The following is an 18,504-nucleotide window of genomic DNA, read 5'->3' as shown; positions in this document are numbered from 1 at the left end:
AATTAATGCATGCATTTATTTATAATTGAAGTATAGTTCATTTACAATATTGTGTTAGTTTCAGATGTGCAGCAAAGTGATTCACTTATATTTATTTTAGACTATTTTCCATTGTACATTATTACAAAATATTGAATATAGTTCTCTGTGCTATACAGTAAATCCTTGTTGCTTATCTATTTTATAAGTAGTAGTTTGTATCTATTAATCCCATACTCCTAATGTATCCCTTTGGTAACCGTAAGTTTATTTCCTATGTCTGTGAGTCTCTTTTGTATGTAGATTTGTTTGTTTCATTTTTTGGGGGGATTCCACATTTAAGTGATGTCATGTAGTATTTGTCTGTCTGACTTTACTTAGTATAATATTCTCTAGGTCCACCCATGTTGCTGCAAATGGCAGTATTTCATTCTTTGTTATGGCTGAGTAATATTCCATTGTATATATGTAACACATCTTCTTAAACCAGTCATCTGTTGACGGGCACTTGGGTTGTTTCCATGTCTAGACTGTTGTATTGGGTTGGCCAAAAAGTTCGTACAGGTTTTTCCATAAGGTTACAGAAAAACCAGAATGAACTTTTTGGCCAACCCAATAAATAGTGCTACTCTGAACACTGAGGTGCATGTATCTTTACAACTTACAGTTTTCATCCTTTCCAGATATAGGCCCAGGAGTGGGATTGCTGGATCATATCATAGTTATATTTTCAGTTTTTTAAGGAAACTCCATACCATTTTCCATACTGGCTGCACCAATTTACATTCCCACCAACAGAAGGGTTCCCTTTTCTTCACATCCTCTCCAGCATTTATTATTTGTAGACTTTTTGATGATAGCCATTCTGACCACTGTGAGGTGAGACCTCATTGTGGTTTTGATTTGCATTTCTCTGATAATTAGAGATGTTGAACATCTTTTTCTTGTGCTTGTTGGCCATCTATATATCTTCTTTGGAGAAATGTCTATTTAGGTTTCTGCCTACTTCCTGATTGGGTTGTTTGGGGACTTTTTTTGAATAGTATGAGCTATTTGTATATTTGGGTTATTAACCCCTTGTCAGTCACATCGTTTGCAAATATTTTCTCCATTCCGTAGGTTGTCTTTTATTTTGTTGATGGTTTCCTTTGCTGTGTAAAAACTTTTAAGTTTGATTAGGTCCTATTGTTTATTTTTGCCTTTATTTATTTTGCCTTGGGAAATTTCTCTAAGAACATAATGCTATGATTTATTTCCAAGAATGTTTCACCTATGTTCTCTCCTAGGAGTTTTATGGTATCATGTCTTACATTTAAGTCTTTAAACCATTTTATGTTTACTTTTGTATATGGTGTGAGGGAGTGTTCTAATTTCATTGATTTACATGCAGCTGTCCAGCTTTCCCAACACTACTTGTTGAAGAGACTGTCTTTTCTCCATTATATAGTTTTGTCTCCTTTGTCATGGATTAATTGACCATAGGTGTGTGGGTATATTTCCGGGCTCTCTGTTCACTTCCATTGATCTATATGTCTGTTTTTGTGCCAGTACCATGCTGTTTTGATTACTGTAGCTTTATAGTAGTGTCTAAGTCTGGAAGAGTTATGCCTCCAGCTTTGTTCTTTTTTCCTCAGGATTTCTTTGGCATTTCTGGGTCTTTTGTGGTTCCATATAAGTTTTAGTATTATTTGTTCTAGTTCTTTGAAAAATATCATGGATATTCTGATAAGGATTGCATTTAATCTGTAAATCGTATGGTCATTTTAACAATATTAATTTTTCCAAGAGCATGAGATTTCTTTCCAGTTCTTTGAATTATCTTCAGCTTCCTTTATCATTGTTTTATAGTTTTCAGTGTATAGGTCTTTCATCTCCTTGGTTAAGTTTATTCTTAGATTGTTGGGATTTTAAATGGGATTGGTTTTTTTTTTTTACTTTCTCTTTCTGATATTTTGTTGTTGTGTAAAGGATTGCAACAGATTTCTGTATATTAATCTTGTATCCTGCCACCATGCTGAATTTATTAGTTCTAATACTTTTCGTGTGGAGTCTTTAGGGTTCTCCATATAGCGTGTCACGTCATCTGCAAATAGTGACAGTTTTACCTCTTCACTTCCATTTGGATACATTTTATTTCTCTTTCTTGTCTGATTTCTGTGGCTAGGACTTCCAATACAATATTGAATAGAAGTGGTAATAGTGGACATCCTTGTCCTGTTCCTGAATTTAGCGGGAAGTTTTTCAGCTTTTCACCATTGAGTATTATGTTGGCTGTGGCTTTGTCATAAATGGCTTTTATTATGTTGAGATATGTTCCCTTTATACCCACTTTGGTGAGAGTTTTTGTCATGACTGGATGTTGAATTTTATCAAATGCTTATTCTGTGTCTATTGATATGATCATGTGGGTTTTTTCTTTCCTTTTGTTAAGGTGGTGTATTATAGTGATTGATTTGCATATGTTGAACCATCCTTTTTACCCTGGAATGAATCCAGCTTGGTCATGAGATATGATCCTTTCTCTGTATTGTTGGATTTGGTTTGCTAATATTTTGTTGAGGAATTTTGTATCTATATTCTTCAGCGATATTGGCCTATAATTTTCCTTTTTTGTAGTGTCTTTGTTTGTTTTTGGTATCAGGATGATGGTGCCCTCATACGATGACTTTAGAAGTGTTCCTTACTCTGTAATTTTTTGGAATAGTTTGAGAAGGATAGGTAAGCTGTATGGCCCTGGCCTTTTGTTTGCAGGGAGTTGTTTTCATTACAGATTCTATTCCACTTCTAATAATCAGTCTGTTCAAATTATCTGTTCCTTCTTGACTCAGTTTTGGCCAGTTATATGTTTCTTGAAACTTTTCCATTTCTTCCAGGAGGTCCAATTTGTCATTATATGTTCACAGTATTCTCTTCTGATTTTTTTGTATTTCTGTGGTTGTTATTTCTCCTCTTTCATTTCTTATTTTGTTTATTTGGATCCGCTCTCTTTTCTTCTTGGTGAACCTAGCTAGAGGTTTGTCAATTTTGTTTATCTTTTCCTAAAAACCAGCTCTTGGTTTTATTGATCTTTCCTGTTGTTGTTTTGATCTTCATTTTCTTTATTTCCTCTTTTATCCTTATTATTTTTCCTTCTGCTGACCTTGGTTTTGTTTGTTCTTATTGTTCTGATTCTTTTAGTTGGTAGGTTAGGTTGTTTGAGTTTTTTTCTTGAGGAAGGCCTGTGTGGCTATGAACTCTCTTAGAACTGTTTTTGCTGCATCCCATAGATTTTGTAAGGTTGTGTTTTTCATTGTCATTTGTCTCAAAGCATTTTCTGATTTCTTATTTGATTGCATCAGTGGCCATTGGTTTTTTAGTAGCATGTTGTTTAGTCTCCATGTGTTCGGTTTTTTCCCGTTTTTCTTTTTGTGGTTGATTTCTAGTTTTATACTGTCGTGGAAGGAAAAGATGCTTGAAATAATTTCTATCCTCTTAAATTTGTTGAGGCTTGTTTTTTGACCTAGTATCTCTTTTGCCGTTTTAATTATGAAATGTGTTGGTGTGGGTGTGATTGGGTTCATCTTGTTTGGGACCCTCCATGCTTCCTCTACCTGAATATCTGTTTCCTTCTTAAGTTTGGGAAGTTTTCAGCCATAATTTCTTCAAAAACATTTTTGAGCCCTTTTTCTCTTTCTGCAACCCCCCCTATTTTGTGTAGGTATGCTTTATATTATCCCATAGATCTTGTATGTTACTTTGGGGGTTTTTTATTTGGTTTTTTTTTTTTTTTCATTTGTCTTTCTGTCTGCTGCTCTGATTGGGTGATTTCCATCATTCTATCTTCCAGATCACTTATTCGTTCTTCTGCATTATTTAGTCTACAATTCATTGCCTCTGGATTTGTTTTTATCTCTGCCATTGAGTTGTCTAGTTTTGACTGGTTCATTTTATAATTTCTAGTTCCTTGTTATAGTGATCTGCATTTCTATCGATAATCTTTAATTCCTTCAACATCTTTATTACCTCCTTTTTGAACTAGGAGTCTGGTAGATTGGAGAGGTCTGTTTCATTATTTGTTCTTTCAGGGGATTTCTCTTGTTCTTTTAATTGGGAGTAGTTCCTCTGCTTTCTTATTTTACTTGACTTTGTCTGTCTCTATGAATTTAGGAGAAACAGTTGTCTGTTGTGGTCTGAAAGGGCTGTTTTTATGTAGGAGCATCCCTGTGTAGACTGTGTAAGTCCAGTATTTTTGGTGCAAGGGCTGTATGCCAACCATATCTTTCCTCAGAGTGTGCTGGCCATTATCCCCTTGATAAGGGGGTGTGATTGGAGTTGTGGTGTCTAGAACCTGCCCTGGATATTGGGCACAGCCTCCTCTTTTCTCTGTGGATGTCACAGCCTTGTCAGGGGCAAGGTCTGCTCCCCAGTTGTTTGAGTAGAAACCCTGAGTCTCAGATTTGATATGGCTCCATTGCCCTTGCTCTGTTGCAAAGGAGGTGAGTGCTGAAGCAAGTGAGGCCCATGTGGTCACAGTGAACCTATGCACCGCCTCTGCAGTCATCTGCAGTTCTGTCCAGAAGCAGCCCAAGGTCGTGTCCCTTTCTCCACTGTGTTTGTCCCAGATCCAGTGCTAGGCTATGGTGTGTGGTGTGGAGTGGGCTGCTGCTGGGGGCTGGGGTGCTGTGGCTGTAGGAGTCAAGGTGGTTGTGCTGCCACCTGGGATCTGGGCTGCCTCTGTGCAGGCCTCTCCCAGGACCTATCTGCACTAGATCTGGCTCCAAGCTTCAGTGTGGGCTGGGCAGAACTAGAGTGCTCCAGACAGAAAAGGAACCCCTGTATACTCCTCCCAAGGGGCTGTCCACCCAAAACATGCATTTCTGTGGTGTGACCCAGTGTGTGCACCAACAATGTCTGCTGGATCTGGACCCTCCCCCATGGTGTGAATGCTGACAGTGGGCTCTGAGGTTTGATAAGGCCATACCCCAGGCCCTCCAAGCTGTCTCCATGCAGGTAGACAGAGTCCTCTTCCTGGGCCCATCTGCCCAAGACTCAGCATCTAGCCACTGTGCATACTAGCACCCCTGCCCATCATACATTTCAGACTGGGAAGCGTGGCAAGGTTGCAGCTATCAGCTGTGCTCTGATTGCTAGTAAACCAGCACCCACACACTCCTTGAGAGCAGAGACCAGGCCCCTCTGAGACAGGCTGGGACCTGGGACTTGGGACCCTTTACTACAGTGCTTGCACCTGGACAAACATCTCCTTGAGCAACAGAATACAAAGAAACTCTAAGGGACTAAAAATAACTGCACACATGTGTAGTCAGGGTAATTATGAATAATAAGGTCAAAACCACTTCTGAACTGCCACTTCTGAAGTGCTAGGAGCAAAAGCAGGGTACTGGGCATGATCCCTGCACACACCACCCACCAAGGGGTGGGCAGACCACCTAAGCCACGCCTCCACCCTGAGCCACCAATGTGCCCCCACTCTCACCCCATTTAAGGAAACAGCTCCCCTCTCCCTCGTGCTAAGCACAAGTCCCAATAAAGCCTTGCCTGAATTCCTCATCTGGCCTCTTATCAATTTCTGTTGCTTAAAGAGTCCAAGAACCCAGGTCTGTAACACCTCCAGTCCCTCTATCTGTCCTGGCAGACTTTGTAGCAGGCAAAGGGGCTCCCCAGGGCGAGGTCCTGCCCGTGTGGACCTTCCCTCCTTCACAGATCCCTCCCAGGGGTGCCAGTCCTGTTCTGAATGCCTTTTCCCCCCCATCCTGCTGGGTTACGTGGAGATCTTTCTTGCAGCTTTGGTTGTAAAAGAGATCTTCTGCCAGTTTCCAGTTGGTTTTCTGTGAGAATTGTTCCACATGTAGATGTATGTTTGATGCGTTTGTGGGTGACGTGAGCTCCATGTCCTCCTACTCTGCCATCTTGATCCTCCCTTGTTATATTGCATTTAGTTGTCATGTTTTCTTAGTCTCTTCTGATCTGTGACAGTTCCGTAGTCTTTCCTTATCTTTCATGCCCTTGATTCTTTTGAAGAGCACTTGGTCTGGTATTTTTGAGTAGAAGGTCCACAATTGAAAACCATGGGAGATGTGTACAGGTTCAAGTAGTTGGAAAATATTGGCTCATTGTTTACGTCTGTAAGTAAGTCTTTGAAGAAGCCAAGAGTCAAAATAGTACCTCAGCCCATGCCATTGCATTTTTCAGTAGTAGTAAGGAGCACCGTCTATTCATTCTATATTCTCGCTAATGAATAGCATTTCTTAGGACCTATTCAGCCAGGCTTCTCCTAAGGGGGACTTCTGTTCTGACAACAGCTGTAGACTGTTTGGAATGCAGTCTTTAGATGTTGGTAGCATTTGGGTTGCACATGCATCATTAACTGCTGTATTTCTTTTTCAGGGATGGTCTACATGGCTGGACTCGTTTTTGCTGTCGGTGGCTTTAATGGCTCCTTAAGGGTCCGCACTGTGGATTCCTATGACCCGGTGAAAGATCAGTGGACCAGTGTTGCTAACATGCGAGACCGGAGAAGCACCCTGGGGGCTGCTGTGTTGAACGGACTGTTATATGCCGTGGGAGGCTTTGACGGGAGTACAGGCAATTTTCTTTTATCTTTCCTGCATTGCTGTTAGAATTAACATAGCAATCACATTTACGGAACAAGGCCTAGCAAAATTAGGAGGCATTTGAATGTTTTAACAGGTATTGTGAAGATAAGTTTAAAATTTCCATCCAGAATTCCTTTAAGTGATGTTAAGAGTGCTCAGTATGTAAATTTTCTTTCTCATGCTTCAGTGTCAGTCATCTTCTCAAGTTTAAAAAGCCAGTAAATGTCAGTAGCTTGCGTAGGAGCTCGCTATTCCTCTTCGTCACATAATTGGATTTTGGCCCACTTTAATGCAGCTGAAGTATTTCCCCTACTAATACATATAAGGAACCTGAGGTGCAGTGCGTTGTGCTTTGTTTATTACAGGGCTGTCCTCGGTGGAGGCTTACAACATCAAGTCTAACGAGTGGTTCCACGTGGCCCCCATGAACACGAGGAGGAGCAGTGTGGGTGTCGCCGTAGTTGGAGGTGGGTCGGCTTCCCGGTGGTTGTGAGTGGTTCTTCCCATAACCCGGACTCTGGTTTTCTAAATGGGCGACCAGAGGGCCATTTAAAAGGGAAATAGTGGCTATTGGAAAACGCTAGTTATCCCTTTTTAAAATAAGGCACGCCCACCCTCTGGTCCCCCTCCCTCTCTCTCTGTCCCCCTCCTTCTCCCCCTCTGTGTGTAACCTGTGTAATATTATTAATTGACTTTAATACAGTCATCTGGGGAACAAACCAGATGGCATGAATATGAAATTTTACATCTGGAGAAGGGCTGTTTAACATTTAAGGGATGGGTTGCCACAGTTATTTATTTATATCCTACTTTGTCCCCCAAAAGAGTTTAATTAGTATGATTTTTTTTTTACTTGGTTGGGCGAATTTGTGGGTTCCCACCACCCTCCCCATGGTGGGTATAATCCTCTGCACCAACTTTTCTTTTACCAGCTTTACTGAGATAGAATTCACATACCATACAATTCATGCATTTAAAGTATACAATCCAGTGTGCATCTGTCATAACAATTAATTTTAGAACACTTTTATTACCCCCCAAAGCAGTCCTACTCCCCTTGGCTATCATCCCCATCCTCCCAGCCCTCAGCAAACACTATCTACTTTCCTGTCTCTCTATAGATTTTCCACTTACAGACATTTCATATTAATGAAATCATACAGTATGTGGTCCTTTATGACTGGCTTCTTTGACTTGGCATAATGTTCAAGGTTTGTTCACGCTGTAGCATTTTACCAGTACTTCATTTCTTTTTATTGCCAAATAATATTCCATTGTATACTGGTACTGACTCTTGATTCAACTTTTTTTTCAATTTACTAAGATAACTTTGATATTTAATTTGGTTTTCCAGGATGTTCACTTACCAAATAGTGTTTATCCAAAGGTATACTGAGTGTACTTTCTTGTTCTATCAGTCAGATTATTGATGAAAGTGTTAAATTAATATCATATATATTCTGCCGATCTTTATAATATGATTTGGTAAGTCCACCTATCACTATTAGGCAAGATTTTAAATAGTTCCTAATACTTTAAAGGTAAACTCTGCTACCAAGGAGGAAAATATATTATTTCCTGACTTGAAAAAATAGCTTTTTATGAATTTGGCTTTCTCTGTGATTCCATGTTTAGGTCTGCTTTATGCTGTCGGGGGTTATGACGGAGCTTCACGTCAGTGTCTCAGCACAGTAGAATGCTACAGCGCCACAGCAAACGAGTGGACCTATATAGCAGAAATGAGTACCAGACGGAGTGGAGCAGGTGAATAGGAACCTCATTTAGAAATTAAAGCATGGAAATGATGGAAAAGAATTAAACAAGTGAAATGATGGCATCTCTTTATATTATCAGAAAATATATACTGATTTTAGTGACACTGTTAAAATGTCTTTTGTATTATGCAGGTAGAGTTGGTAGGTAGCTGCACTTAAATTTCACTTTGTAAAATTTCTAAAGTCCTATATTAAAGGCTTCTGTTTCGTTTAATTATTTATATTGTTTGGCATTACTTTTAGGTTTTCGTTTTTAGTGCTTATTGGAGAACTTGCTTAATAATCAACTCCATATCCATTGCTTACAGATTTTATGCTCTAATACTGGTTTGCTTTTATCACGAAAGTTGTTTTCAAAAGAATTGTGTAAAGGACTTCCCTCTCCGTGTTTCATCTCCATATTATTTTTATTGTATTTGACATGCTTTTTTAGAACAATAGTTCTGAGATTCTCATTTGTAATTCTATTTGTTTCTATTTCTTAGGCTGTATGCTTTAATATTGACTTTTAATATGAATAATCATTTCAGAAGTTTTGTTTACAAGTCATTTGAAGAAACCCTAATATATTATAAATTTTTTGTCCCTTTTACTCTACTATTGTTTGGTTCTTTGTGTTTTACAGGTGTTGGCGTGCTAAACAACTTATTGTATGCTGTCGGGGGTCATGATGGCCCTTTAGTACGAAAAAGTGTTGAAGTGTATGATCCCACCACCAACACATGGAGACAGGTTGCAGATATGAACATGTGTAGAAGAAATGCAGGTATCTATCTAGTTTATGATTATGAAATTTATACTGAATTGTATTCAGAGTATCACTGTGTATTTCCATTGTTCTTTTACTGATCTGGGTTCCCTAATAGACTTGCTCTTTAAAGGCAGAAACTTGCAGAAACTCTTGTAATAATCCTATATAGTGAACGCCTAGCATAGTGTCTGGACATACAGGTTGACGTGATCCTTCTGTTAACTTATAATTTCTGTCAAAGTTTACTTTTTGGTGATGAATGTAGAGACTTAACTAGAGGAAGAACCCTCTTTATTTGATACTTGAATTCATTCATTCTTACCACAGACATTTTTGAGTGTCTACCTGTATCACATTCTGGAGCCTATTTCTCAAGGAATTTAGTCTAGTTGAGTAAATATTTATACCAGATAAAAAAGCTAGTTGTTTATCTGAATCTGGAGGGGAAGCCTAAAGAAGCAACCTCAATTTAATACAGTTCAGGGTTTCTAGAAAATGGAAAAGCTAAAATAACAACAACAATAACTTTAAGAAAGCTGATGTCTTCAAGATATCTTAAGTAAGTAGGGAACTACCTACTTAAAAAGAAGATCTGTAGGGGGCTTCCCTGGTGGCGCAGTGGTTGAGAATCTGCCTGCTAATGCAGGGAACACGGGTTCGAGCCCTGGTCTGGGTGGATCCCACATGCGTGGTGCAACTAGGCCTGTGAGCCACAACTACTGAGCCTGCACGTCTGGAGCCTGTGCTCCACAACAAGAGAGGCCGCGATAGCGAGAGGCCTGCGCACCGCAATGAAGAGTGGCCCCCCGCTTGCCACAACTAGAGAAAGCCCTCACACAGAAACGAAGACCCAACACAGCAAAAATAAATTAATTAATAAACTCCTACCCGCAACATCTAAAAAAAAAAAAAAAAAAGATCTGTAGAAGGGAAATAGAAATGGAAAATAGATTCAGGGTACCTGGGTAGTCTTTTGGGGCAATTCTCATTTTCTTAAAAATGCCATTGTCTTCATGCCAGTTCCCATAATACAAAATAAGTTCCTGATGATTCTCATACTCACTGTATACCACTGGATGATGTTGCAAGATGCACCCTCCATCCCCCCAGAAGTGTTCTTCTTAATTTCTCTTTAATTTAAATGTGATCACTAAGGGAGATAAGTATATGGGACTGCAAGAACTTGCTCAACAAAGCAAAATATAAAATTAATTTACTTGACCTTTTACCTCATCCAACTGGTACAACTGGTACTTGGTGAAGTACTAAAACTCTCAGCTATGGATAGTCCAGAACTATTAATAGTAAGACCCACAAATCTGGGCCCCAGCACATATGAAGTTAGAAAAGCATATGTGCATGTGCTTCCTGGATTAGGAAATTTATTTGCAATTTGAACTTTTGTTATTATTTTCCTAAAGATTATTCTAGTCTTATTTTTTCTCTACCCTTGTTTTATTGTTTTCAAATCAAAATTAGCTCATTTATTCTAGCCAGAAGAATAAGGAGATACTTTGTGTATGTAGAGCTATTGTCATCCTGCTCTTGCTTTTCAGGTATTTGAACTACTTTAAAATGATATGAGTTTGCTTCCTGTCGAGAGACTATCATAGTAGCACAACAGAGCTTGAGTAAAGGGGATCCACTCCATCTGCACAGAAGATACTATTGCTTTTAAATGCTGTGTAGAGACTTGGGCTCATTATTTTGTTACGTTAAAAATCTACAAGCACCTATTAATTGTGTTAGCAAAACTGTGTAAAGAGACCAGTGTGTGGGCAGCACCCTTCTGGATGTTTTGATGCCCTGTAGTACCAGTTCATAAAAGCTCTGAGTCGTGTTTAAAATTATTAAATACGCTTTTTAAAAATAAATTGAAATAAAGAGCTTTTAAAAGGTGTTTATCTTTTCACTCAGCAGTTTTCTTTGTAAACATTTATATTAAGAAAATCGTTGCATAAGTATGCAAAATGTGCAAGAGATCCTTGTTCATTGTAACATTATTGATAAGAGCAAAAAAGCTGAGGGGCTTCCCTGGTGGCGCAGTGGTTGAGGGTCCGCCTGCCGATGGAGGGGACACAGGTTCGTGCCCCGGTCCGGGAAGATCCCACATGCCACGGAGTGGCTGGGCCCGTGAGCCATGGCCGCTGAGCCTGCGCGTCCGGAGCCTGTGCTCCGCAACGGGAGAGGCCACAAAAGTGAGAGGCCTGCGTACCGCAAAAAAAAAAAAAAAAAAAATGCTGAAAATAACTTAAAATCCATCAGTAAAAGACAAATTATGGTATTGTCATACATGGAATACTATGCAGCCATTAAAAATTATGTAGATCTGTATTTATTAACTTGGGGAAATGTCCAAGGCATATATTGTTTGGCGGGAGTGAGTAAAAAGTAGCATGTGTAGTATGAGCTACTTTGGGGTTAAAAAAAAGGAGTGTCTGAGTATATACATGTAGAAAAGAGCCAGAATTTCGATGATCAGGATTCTGAGCGGTATAGGATTAGTGGTGGGCTTTTTTTCTTTATACTTTTCTAGATGTTTTGAATTTTGCAAAAATCCAAAAAATATGTTATTCTCATAATAATTAAATAAATAATACTGTTTTCCCTTTTAAAGGAGATAAAATAGTTGACCAGTCAGTGTAATAATTAAAATTCAGAATCATTTTTACTTTCTACTAATATATATATTTATTTTTCCTTTTTCCTTAGGATTTCCGTAGAAGCTGACTTTGGGAGAGTTCTTTGACTTTTAATTTTCTATTGTTTTTTATAAAATGGGGATTAAAATAGTTTCTAAGCTGTAAAGTAAGGTTATTGTGAAGGTTAAATGAAATAATGCATATATAAAGCATCTACTGCATAAGTAACATGAGTAGGAGCTTATAGTTAGTATTAGATTCTCACATATAAAGGAATTCTTTTTGGGTTCCCCCATCTTCTCTCCTTGCCTCTTTCCAGGAAGTACATGTCTCTGGATCACCTTACCAGACACGTTCAGGGATACTTGTATTTATCCAAATTTTTAAAATAATTGTTTTCTCTCTGTGTAATTTTTTTAAAGGAGTTTGTGCAGTTAACGGTCTGTTATATGTAGTTGGAGGGGATGATGGTTCCTGTAACTTGGCATCAGTAGAATATTATAACCCAACAACTGATAAATGGACAGTTGTGTCATCTTGTATGAGCACAGGGAGAAGTTACGCAGGTAATAATTGTTCAGTTTTCTTATAGTCTTCTATTATAATACGAAAGGATTACATCATTATGATTTTTACATTAAGAATGTTTTTCTCCTATATAAGAAGGAAGTCTTTTCTCAAAGTATATCTTATTTCTTATTCTCAAAATAATTAATATCAGATATGTATATTCTGAAATAAAGCACTAGTATCCTTTTGTCATTCTGTAGTCATTTGTATTCAAAATTACAAATCTTTGCAGTGTTGAATCATAAAATTTAATATGGCTACATCTGTATGCAGTGTCATGGAATTCACAGTGTGGCAAGGCTTTAATTACTCAGATATCCAAAAGATATGAGCCCTATAACATCTCCCCTGGCAGGGCTCCATGTGATACTATTACAGTGAGGCTACAGAGTAATTTTCTTACTTAAGCACAGCACTGATTGGATTATAAAATATCAGTTTGGTCCATTCTCTTCGTAAGAGAAATGGTAATACTCTTTAATAAATATAATGATGAGTCTTTAAAAGTATATGTTGCATGTAGTTTATTCTGATGATAGATATTTATATTGCTTTAAAAATTAGAATGTTTCAGTAACATTCTAATATAGATTTAGTAGTGGGGAAAAAAGAAATTTATACTTATTAACCATCACTGTTACTTGTCATCTAAAACAACACCTAATAGAACTATTGATATATAGAGTAGGATCCCAGGATAGCATTCCTCAAAATTACGTGAAATTTTTTAAAACTGCTTTATTGAGGTATATCTGACATAGAATAAATAGCATATATTTAAAGTGTACAGTTTTATTAGTTTTGACATATGTATATAACCACAAAACCACCACAATCAAGGTAATGAAAATATTCATCACTCTTAAAAGTCTGTTTGTGCCCCTTTGAGTATTAAGTGGATCTTAGTATTTCTTGAGTAAAATTATTTTCCCTTAATTGTAACTGTGAAGAGCAAAAGATGAGCTCTGGATTAAATAGTCTTATGTAGTTTTGGTCCCTAATTTTTAAACAAAGATTTCATTGTCATTTAGATTAAAATGATAGTAATACTAAATTTTCTAAGAAAGAGATTTTGAAACATCATGATCTCTTCAGTCCCTCTTAAGTAATAATATAAAAACTTCAGTATTTTCTCAGAGATACAGAATGCTTCCTGTGACTTCTGTTTTATTTCTTCGTTTCTTTGTTCAGGGGTCACAGTTATTGATAAACCATTATGAGCCTGAAGGACATTTTCAGCACATTTACACATGAGAAGAAGCAGACTTCAACAAGTACTTCTGAAGTGACTGAGAGTCTAGCACTTCTCCACTTGTAGCTGCACTTTAAGTCTCCGCAGAAGATAAGATCATCTGCCTTTATAGGCCTCCGATATTGAAGATTATTTTTGGTAGATGCACAGTGTAAGCGTTTCTGCAGTGAGCAGCAGCTGACTGAATTTTAATAAGAAACTTAGACTGCAGTATTATTCTGTAGTCTTTGGACAATAGTTGCTTTCACAAAGACTAGTTACCAATCTTGAATGACTGGATTATTTTGTGAAGGGGGATAAATATGTGCTCTTGTAAAATTAAGTTTCATCTTTATTCCTTCTCCTGAAAATCTGTATACACAGGAACTGAAAATCTTTGAAAAGGTATTAAACTCTGTGTAAGTATACAAACTAGTTGAGGGATAAAACTGTTTGCTTTTATAAAATATGTTTGATTACATGAGTATAATAAATTGTGTGCATATAAATGTGTGTCTAGATGCTTTCCTTTAAATATGTTTGAAAAGATGTTTGAAACTTGATTATACTATTTATAATTGGCACAGTACTTTGAATTATGCCAGTACTACATTGTAAAACAGAGTTGTATTTTTTGATATTTAACAATGCTTAACACTTTAAAATGCCACTTCTGAGGAATGAACTGGTGTAACACACTTGAATACATGTGTGATGCCAAACTTTTTAAAATAAAATATAAATTATGCTTATTTATTATTTTCTTTGGTTTAATCTTGGTCATGTTTTGGTGTGTATTTCAAATTTTTTTCTTAACAGTTTGGCATGAACATTACTGCAGGATTTTGATGAATATAATGAATGTATGGAATTCAACTGAATTTGCATGGTCTTAAGAATTTTTTCTGTGTGTATAAATTTAGCTGCTGTTAACAGAAAAGAGAACTTTCTGTGAGTAGCCATCTGTGTTGATCAGATAGAATTTTTCTGAGACCTTCAATTAATCTTACTTTAAAAATGACCAAAATATGTCTTTCTTGAATTAACTTTGAATAAAAGTTTGTATATTATTTGTTTCACATTGTCCTTGATTTTTATCTATTTAGTTTGCTACTAAGAAAGTTGCCTGTTCACTTTTTGTATTCTTTTATAAAATTTGCATTTTCTAACTTCATAAAGCAATCTTTAAAATTTGTTGCCAAAGAAAGCTACAAGGCAAGTCTGTTAAGTTCAACAACTGAAGTCATGGAAAACTGTTCTCCAAGAAAAAGCTACCTTAATAATCAAGGAAAAAGTCTCACAAGGATTGGTGAAATTTAAAGTTTTATATTCTTCTGTCCCTAATATGGGCAGGGCACAAGATAAAGATAAAACAAATAGCACTGGACCAAAAAGAAAGTCAAAGAAAAAATACGTACTTTAAAACAACTGAGAAAAAATTGTGGTTTTGATACCAAATAAAAGGAATTGAGGAAATGGGCATGGGGGAGTGGGGTGGACAGCTGAGGTGCTGGACACAGGAGGAGGAGGAGATGGAAGGGGGCGATGGGGTATGGGAGCTGTTTCTCAGGAATTTAAAAGGTAGGCATGAGCTCTTGCCAGAACAGTCAGTAATCAAGAGGAAAGAATTATACCTGTGATAAAATTTCTGTTTAGTTAATATAGAGTATTCACATTTAAACATAGAACCACATTTATTACCAACTTAGTTGAATTTTCCATTGTAAGTGGAAATATGAAGACTTTAATCAGAAAAAGAAAAAGCCTGTGTTCACCTTATGAAAACATGAATTTCTGCATTAGTGTGGCTCCAAGCACATCCACTGTCAACAAACATGTTGAGGATCTAATGAACTTGGAGCAATGCTAGCTGCTTCTGACAGTGACACCAAGAAAAGTGTGTCATTACGTTTCCTGATCACTTCCAAACTAATTTTCCATGAAACTCTCTGTGAATCTGTCAATTAAAGATTTATCTAAAAATCTTTAAAGCTTTTCTTAAAATATAATCTATTAGGGTGACAGTCTTAAAAACTTAGCATGTCAGATACCTCTTTGTCTTTTCTTTCTTTGAAGCTTTAATAGCTATACCATAAAACTGTTTGCCAAGATTTGTCAGTAGCTAGATTCATAACTCCATGATTTCAGAGACTTTGAATGTACTCCCTGCCCCCCCGCCAGCCTTTGTCTCTCCAGTTTGAAACATCTTGTTTTGTTTCGTTTAGGCTTATAAAAATGTTCCTGACTGGGCTTCCCTGGTGGCGCAGTGGTTGGGAGTCTGCCTGCTGATGCGGGGGACACGGGTTCGTGCCCCGGTCCGGGAGGATCCCGCATGCAGCGAAGCGGCTGGGCCCGTGGGCCATGGCTGCTGAGCCTGCGCATCTGGAGCCTGTGCTCCGCGTCTGGAGCCTGTGCTCCGCAACGGGAGAGGCCACAGCGGTGAGGGGCCCGCTGTGAAAAAAAAAAAAAAAAGTTCCTGACTTGTTCAGATTATTGTACAAAAAAGAGAGGTCAGAAGTCTTAGAAATCCTGACAAGGGAACCACCAGGTGTGAGCAGAGTTCAAGGTTATCTCCATGAAAATGCATTGTGAAGCAACTCTGCTGCTCGCTTTGCTTGGCTGTACACCTTGACTGAAAGCAGTGATGACTGGGGTTGAGGTGAATGGTGTGTATACTTTCAGTTCCCCTTCCATCCCTTATGGACTCTGGCATGTGATTCCTGGTTTTTATTATCATCCCTTATAGACAGCATGAGGACCCATGTATTTATAACGTCAGCTGTTGATGAGTTATGAGACAGGGTAGCATAATATTACATAGTGATGTAATGGATTAGCCCAGTGGTCCCCAACCTTTTTGGCACCAGGGACCGGTTTCGTGGAAGAAATTTTTTCCACAGAATGGTGGTGAGGGTAGGGGGATGGTTTCAGGATGATTGAAGCTCATTACACTTATTGTGTACTTTATTTCTATTATTATTACACTGTAAATATATAATGAAATAATTACACAACTCACCATAATGCAGAATCAGTGGGAGCCCTGAGCTTGTTTTCACTTGCCACTCACTGATAAGGTTTTGATATGAGTCTGCAAGCGATTGATTTATTATGGTCTCTGTGCAAACCTCTCTGCTAATGATCATCTGTATTTGCAGCTGCTCCCGAGTGCTAGCATCACCCCTCAGCTCCACCTCAGATCATCAGGCATTGGATTCTCGCAAGGAGCACACAGCTAGATCCCTTGCATGCACAGTTCACAGTAGGGTTCGCGCTTCTATGAGAATCTGATGCCGATGCTGATCTGACAGGAGGAGGAGCTCAGCAGGTAATGTGGGCGATGGGGAGTGGCTGTAAATACAGATGAAGATTTGTACTCTGGCCGGCTGCTCACCTCCTGCTGTGCAGCCCGGTTCCTAACAGGCCACGGGCCAGTACTGGCCCGGGGGTTGGGGACCCCTGGATTAGCCTGCCTCTTGTTTCAGTTTGGTCTTGAGCAAATTGTGTCCTACTGGCTTTTACGGCCGCCGTGTCTCATTTTGGAGAGGAGGCTACATGGGAAAGTTGAATCACACCTTGAATCAAGTTTCTGGCATTTTAACCCTGGCTTCACGACTCTAAGGAAAAAAGCAGTGTGTGATGTATTGCAGAGCCCATGGGCATAGGCATCAGATGGCTCTCAGTTTGCATCCCCCTCTGTCAGTTGCTAGCTGTCACCACTTTAAACACATTTCTTAACCTCTGACATTTTGTCTTCTCTAAAATGGCAACAGTAGTGTCTATGTCGCTTACAGGGTTATTGTGGAGTTTGAAAGAAATGGTGTATATTAGTGTGTTTGACATACAGAAGACCCTCAATAAATTATCACTATTGCTGCAGTTCTCTGAAACTCCCATTTCTTCATTGTAAGGAAATAAGTGAGTTGAGCTTATTTCTGTAATTTTGGAGCCATCTCTGTATTTCCTTTCAGCTCTGAATCTCCAAGATTTAAAATAATAATTTGACCCCTTCACATACATACATCTGCTCCGATATAAAAAATATATATCGCTACTGTGGTAGGATTTTAAGTCAGATAACATAGTATTACTGAGCACTTCCTCTATTTCAGATACTGTGCAAAGGGCTTTGCATACATAATCACATTTATTGTCATAACAAACTTTATTATAATACCCATTTTACAGAAGTACTAGATAAAATTTGAGAAATAAGTTATCTAAGAGCACACTGCTAATGAGTGACAACCTGGTAGGTCTGACCCCATAGCGCATGCTCTTAACACTCCTTGACAGAAGGCGGCACGTTTGGGCAAAGGGAAACTTGGGCTGCGGTGCAGTCACACCCACAACCTCTAGGGGGGCGCCTAGAGCTAGGCCGGCCAATCAAAGGAATCCTAAATTGGACTGAGGGGCTAGGAGGCACTCCTGCATCAACCAGTCACTGGACTTAGGCTGCCCCCGGAAAGGGACTTGTGCCATGGGAAAGTGGCTCTTTTTGCCAACATTGAGTAGCTGAAGACCTGCTTTAGTCCTGAAGGGGGGACCTAGGTGGTGCAGCACAGCATCCACCCCAGGGCACCATAGACCTCCTAAAGACAGGGCTCTGAACACCCAAGGGACAGATCCCGTTTCTTTTCATTTGATGTGATTTTTCTGTCATGATACTTTACAAAGAACGTGGGTGTCAAACACATGGGACAGTTGGATGAATGGGTAGAGGTCACTGCACCTAACAAGAGACACATCCCTCAAGAAGGGGCCTCCTAAAGCAGATGGTACCTGACCCCTTATTTCAGGCAGGAGAGCCAGTCCGATCACAGACATGAGAAGCGACATTATCCCGTTTGTAAAAAGTCCTGCATAGAAAGAGCCTTCAACTAGACCGCGTGTTGCCCTTGTGCAAGTTTTAAAAGGCTCTCTTACGCGAAAGCTTAAATTCGTGTATGACCCCCATCCG

General features: G+C 38.7%; 1 protein-coding gene across 3 annotated transcripts in view; it reads left to right on the top strand.

The window, feature by feature from the left end:
- The window catches only part of KLHL2 (kelch like family member 2), a 129,966-nt gene extending 115,346 nt beyond the window's left edge, over positions 1-14,620 (top strand). For 2 of the 3 annotated variants that reach the window (XM_082606025.1, XM_082606024.1), the window contains exons 10-15: positions 6,367-6,564; positions 6,941-7,042; positions 8,211-8,339; positions 8,976-9,116; positions 12,166-12,309; positions 13,505-14,620. In XM_082606025.1, coding sequence (XP_082462151.1) covers positions 6,367-6,564; positions 6,941-7,042; positions 8,211-8,339; positions 8,976-9,116; positions 12,166-12,309; positions 13,505-13,533 — 743 coding nt within the window. In that variant the 3' untranslated portion in view covers positions 13,534-14,620. Of the gene's footprint in view, positions 1-6,366; positions 6,565-6,940; positions 7,043-8,210; positions 8,340-8,975; positions 9,117-10,657; positions 11,325-12,165; positions 12,310-13,504 lie in introns of those variants that run through there. The other variant, XM_082606026.1, reaches the window with a different exon arrangement.
- Positions 14,621-18,504: the final 3,884 nt, after the last annotated feature.

This window comes from Mesoplodon mirus, assembly GCF_964341445.2.
Source record: "Mesoplodon mirus genome assembly, chromosome: 2".
NCBI lineage: Eukaryota > Metazoa > Chordata > Mammalia > Artiodactyla > Ziphiidae > Mesoplodon > Mesoplodon mirus.
The sequence above is the reverse complement of the archived record's forward strand: the minus strand, read 5'-3'. Positions and strand labels throughout refer to the sequence as shown.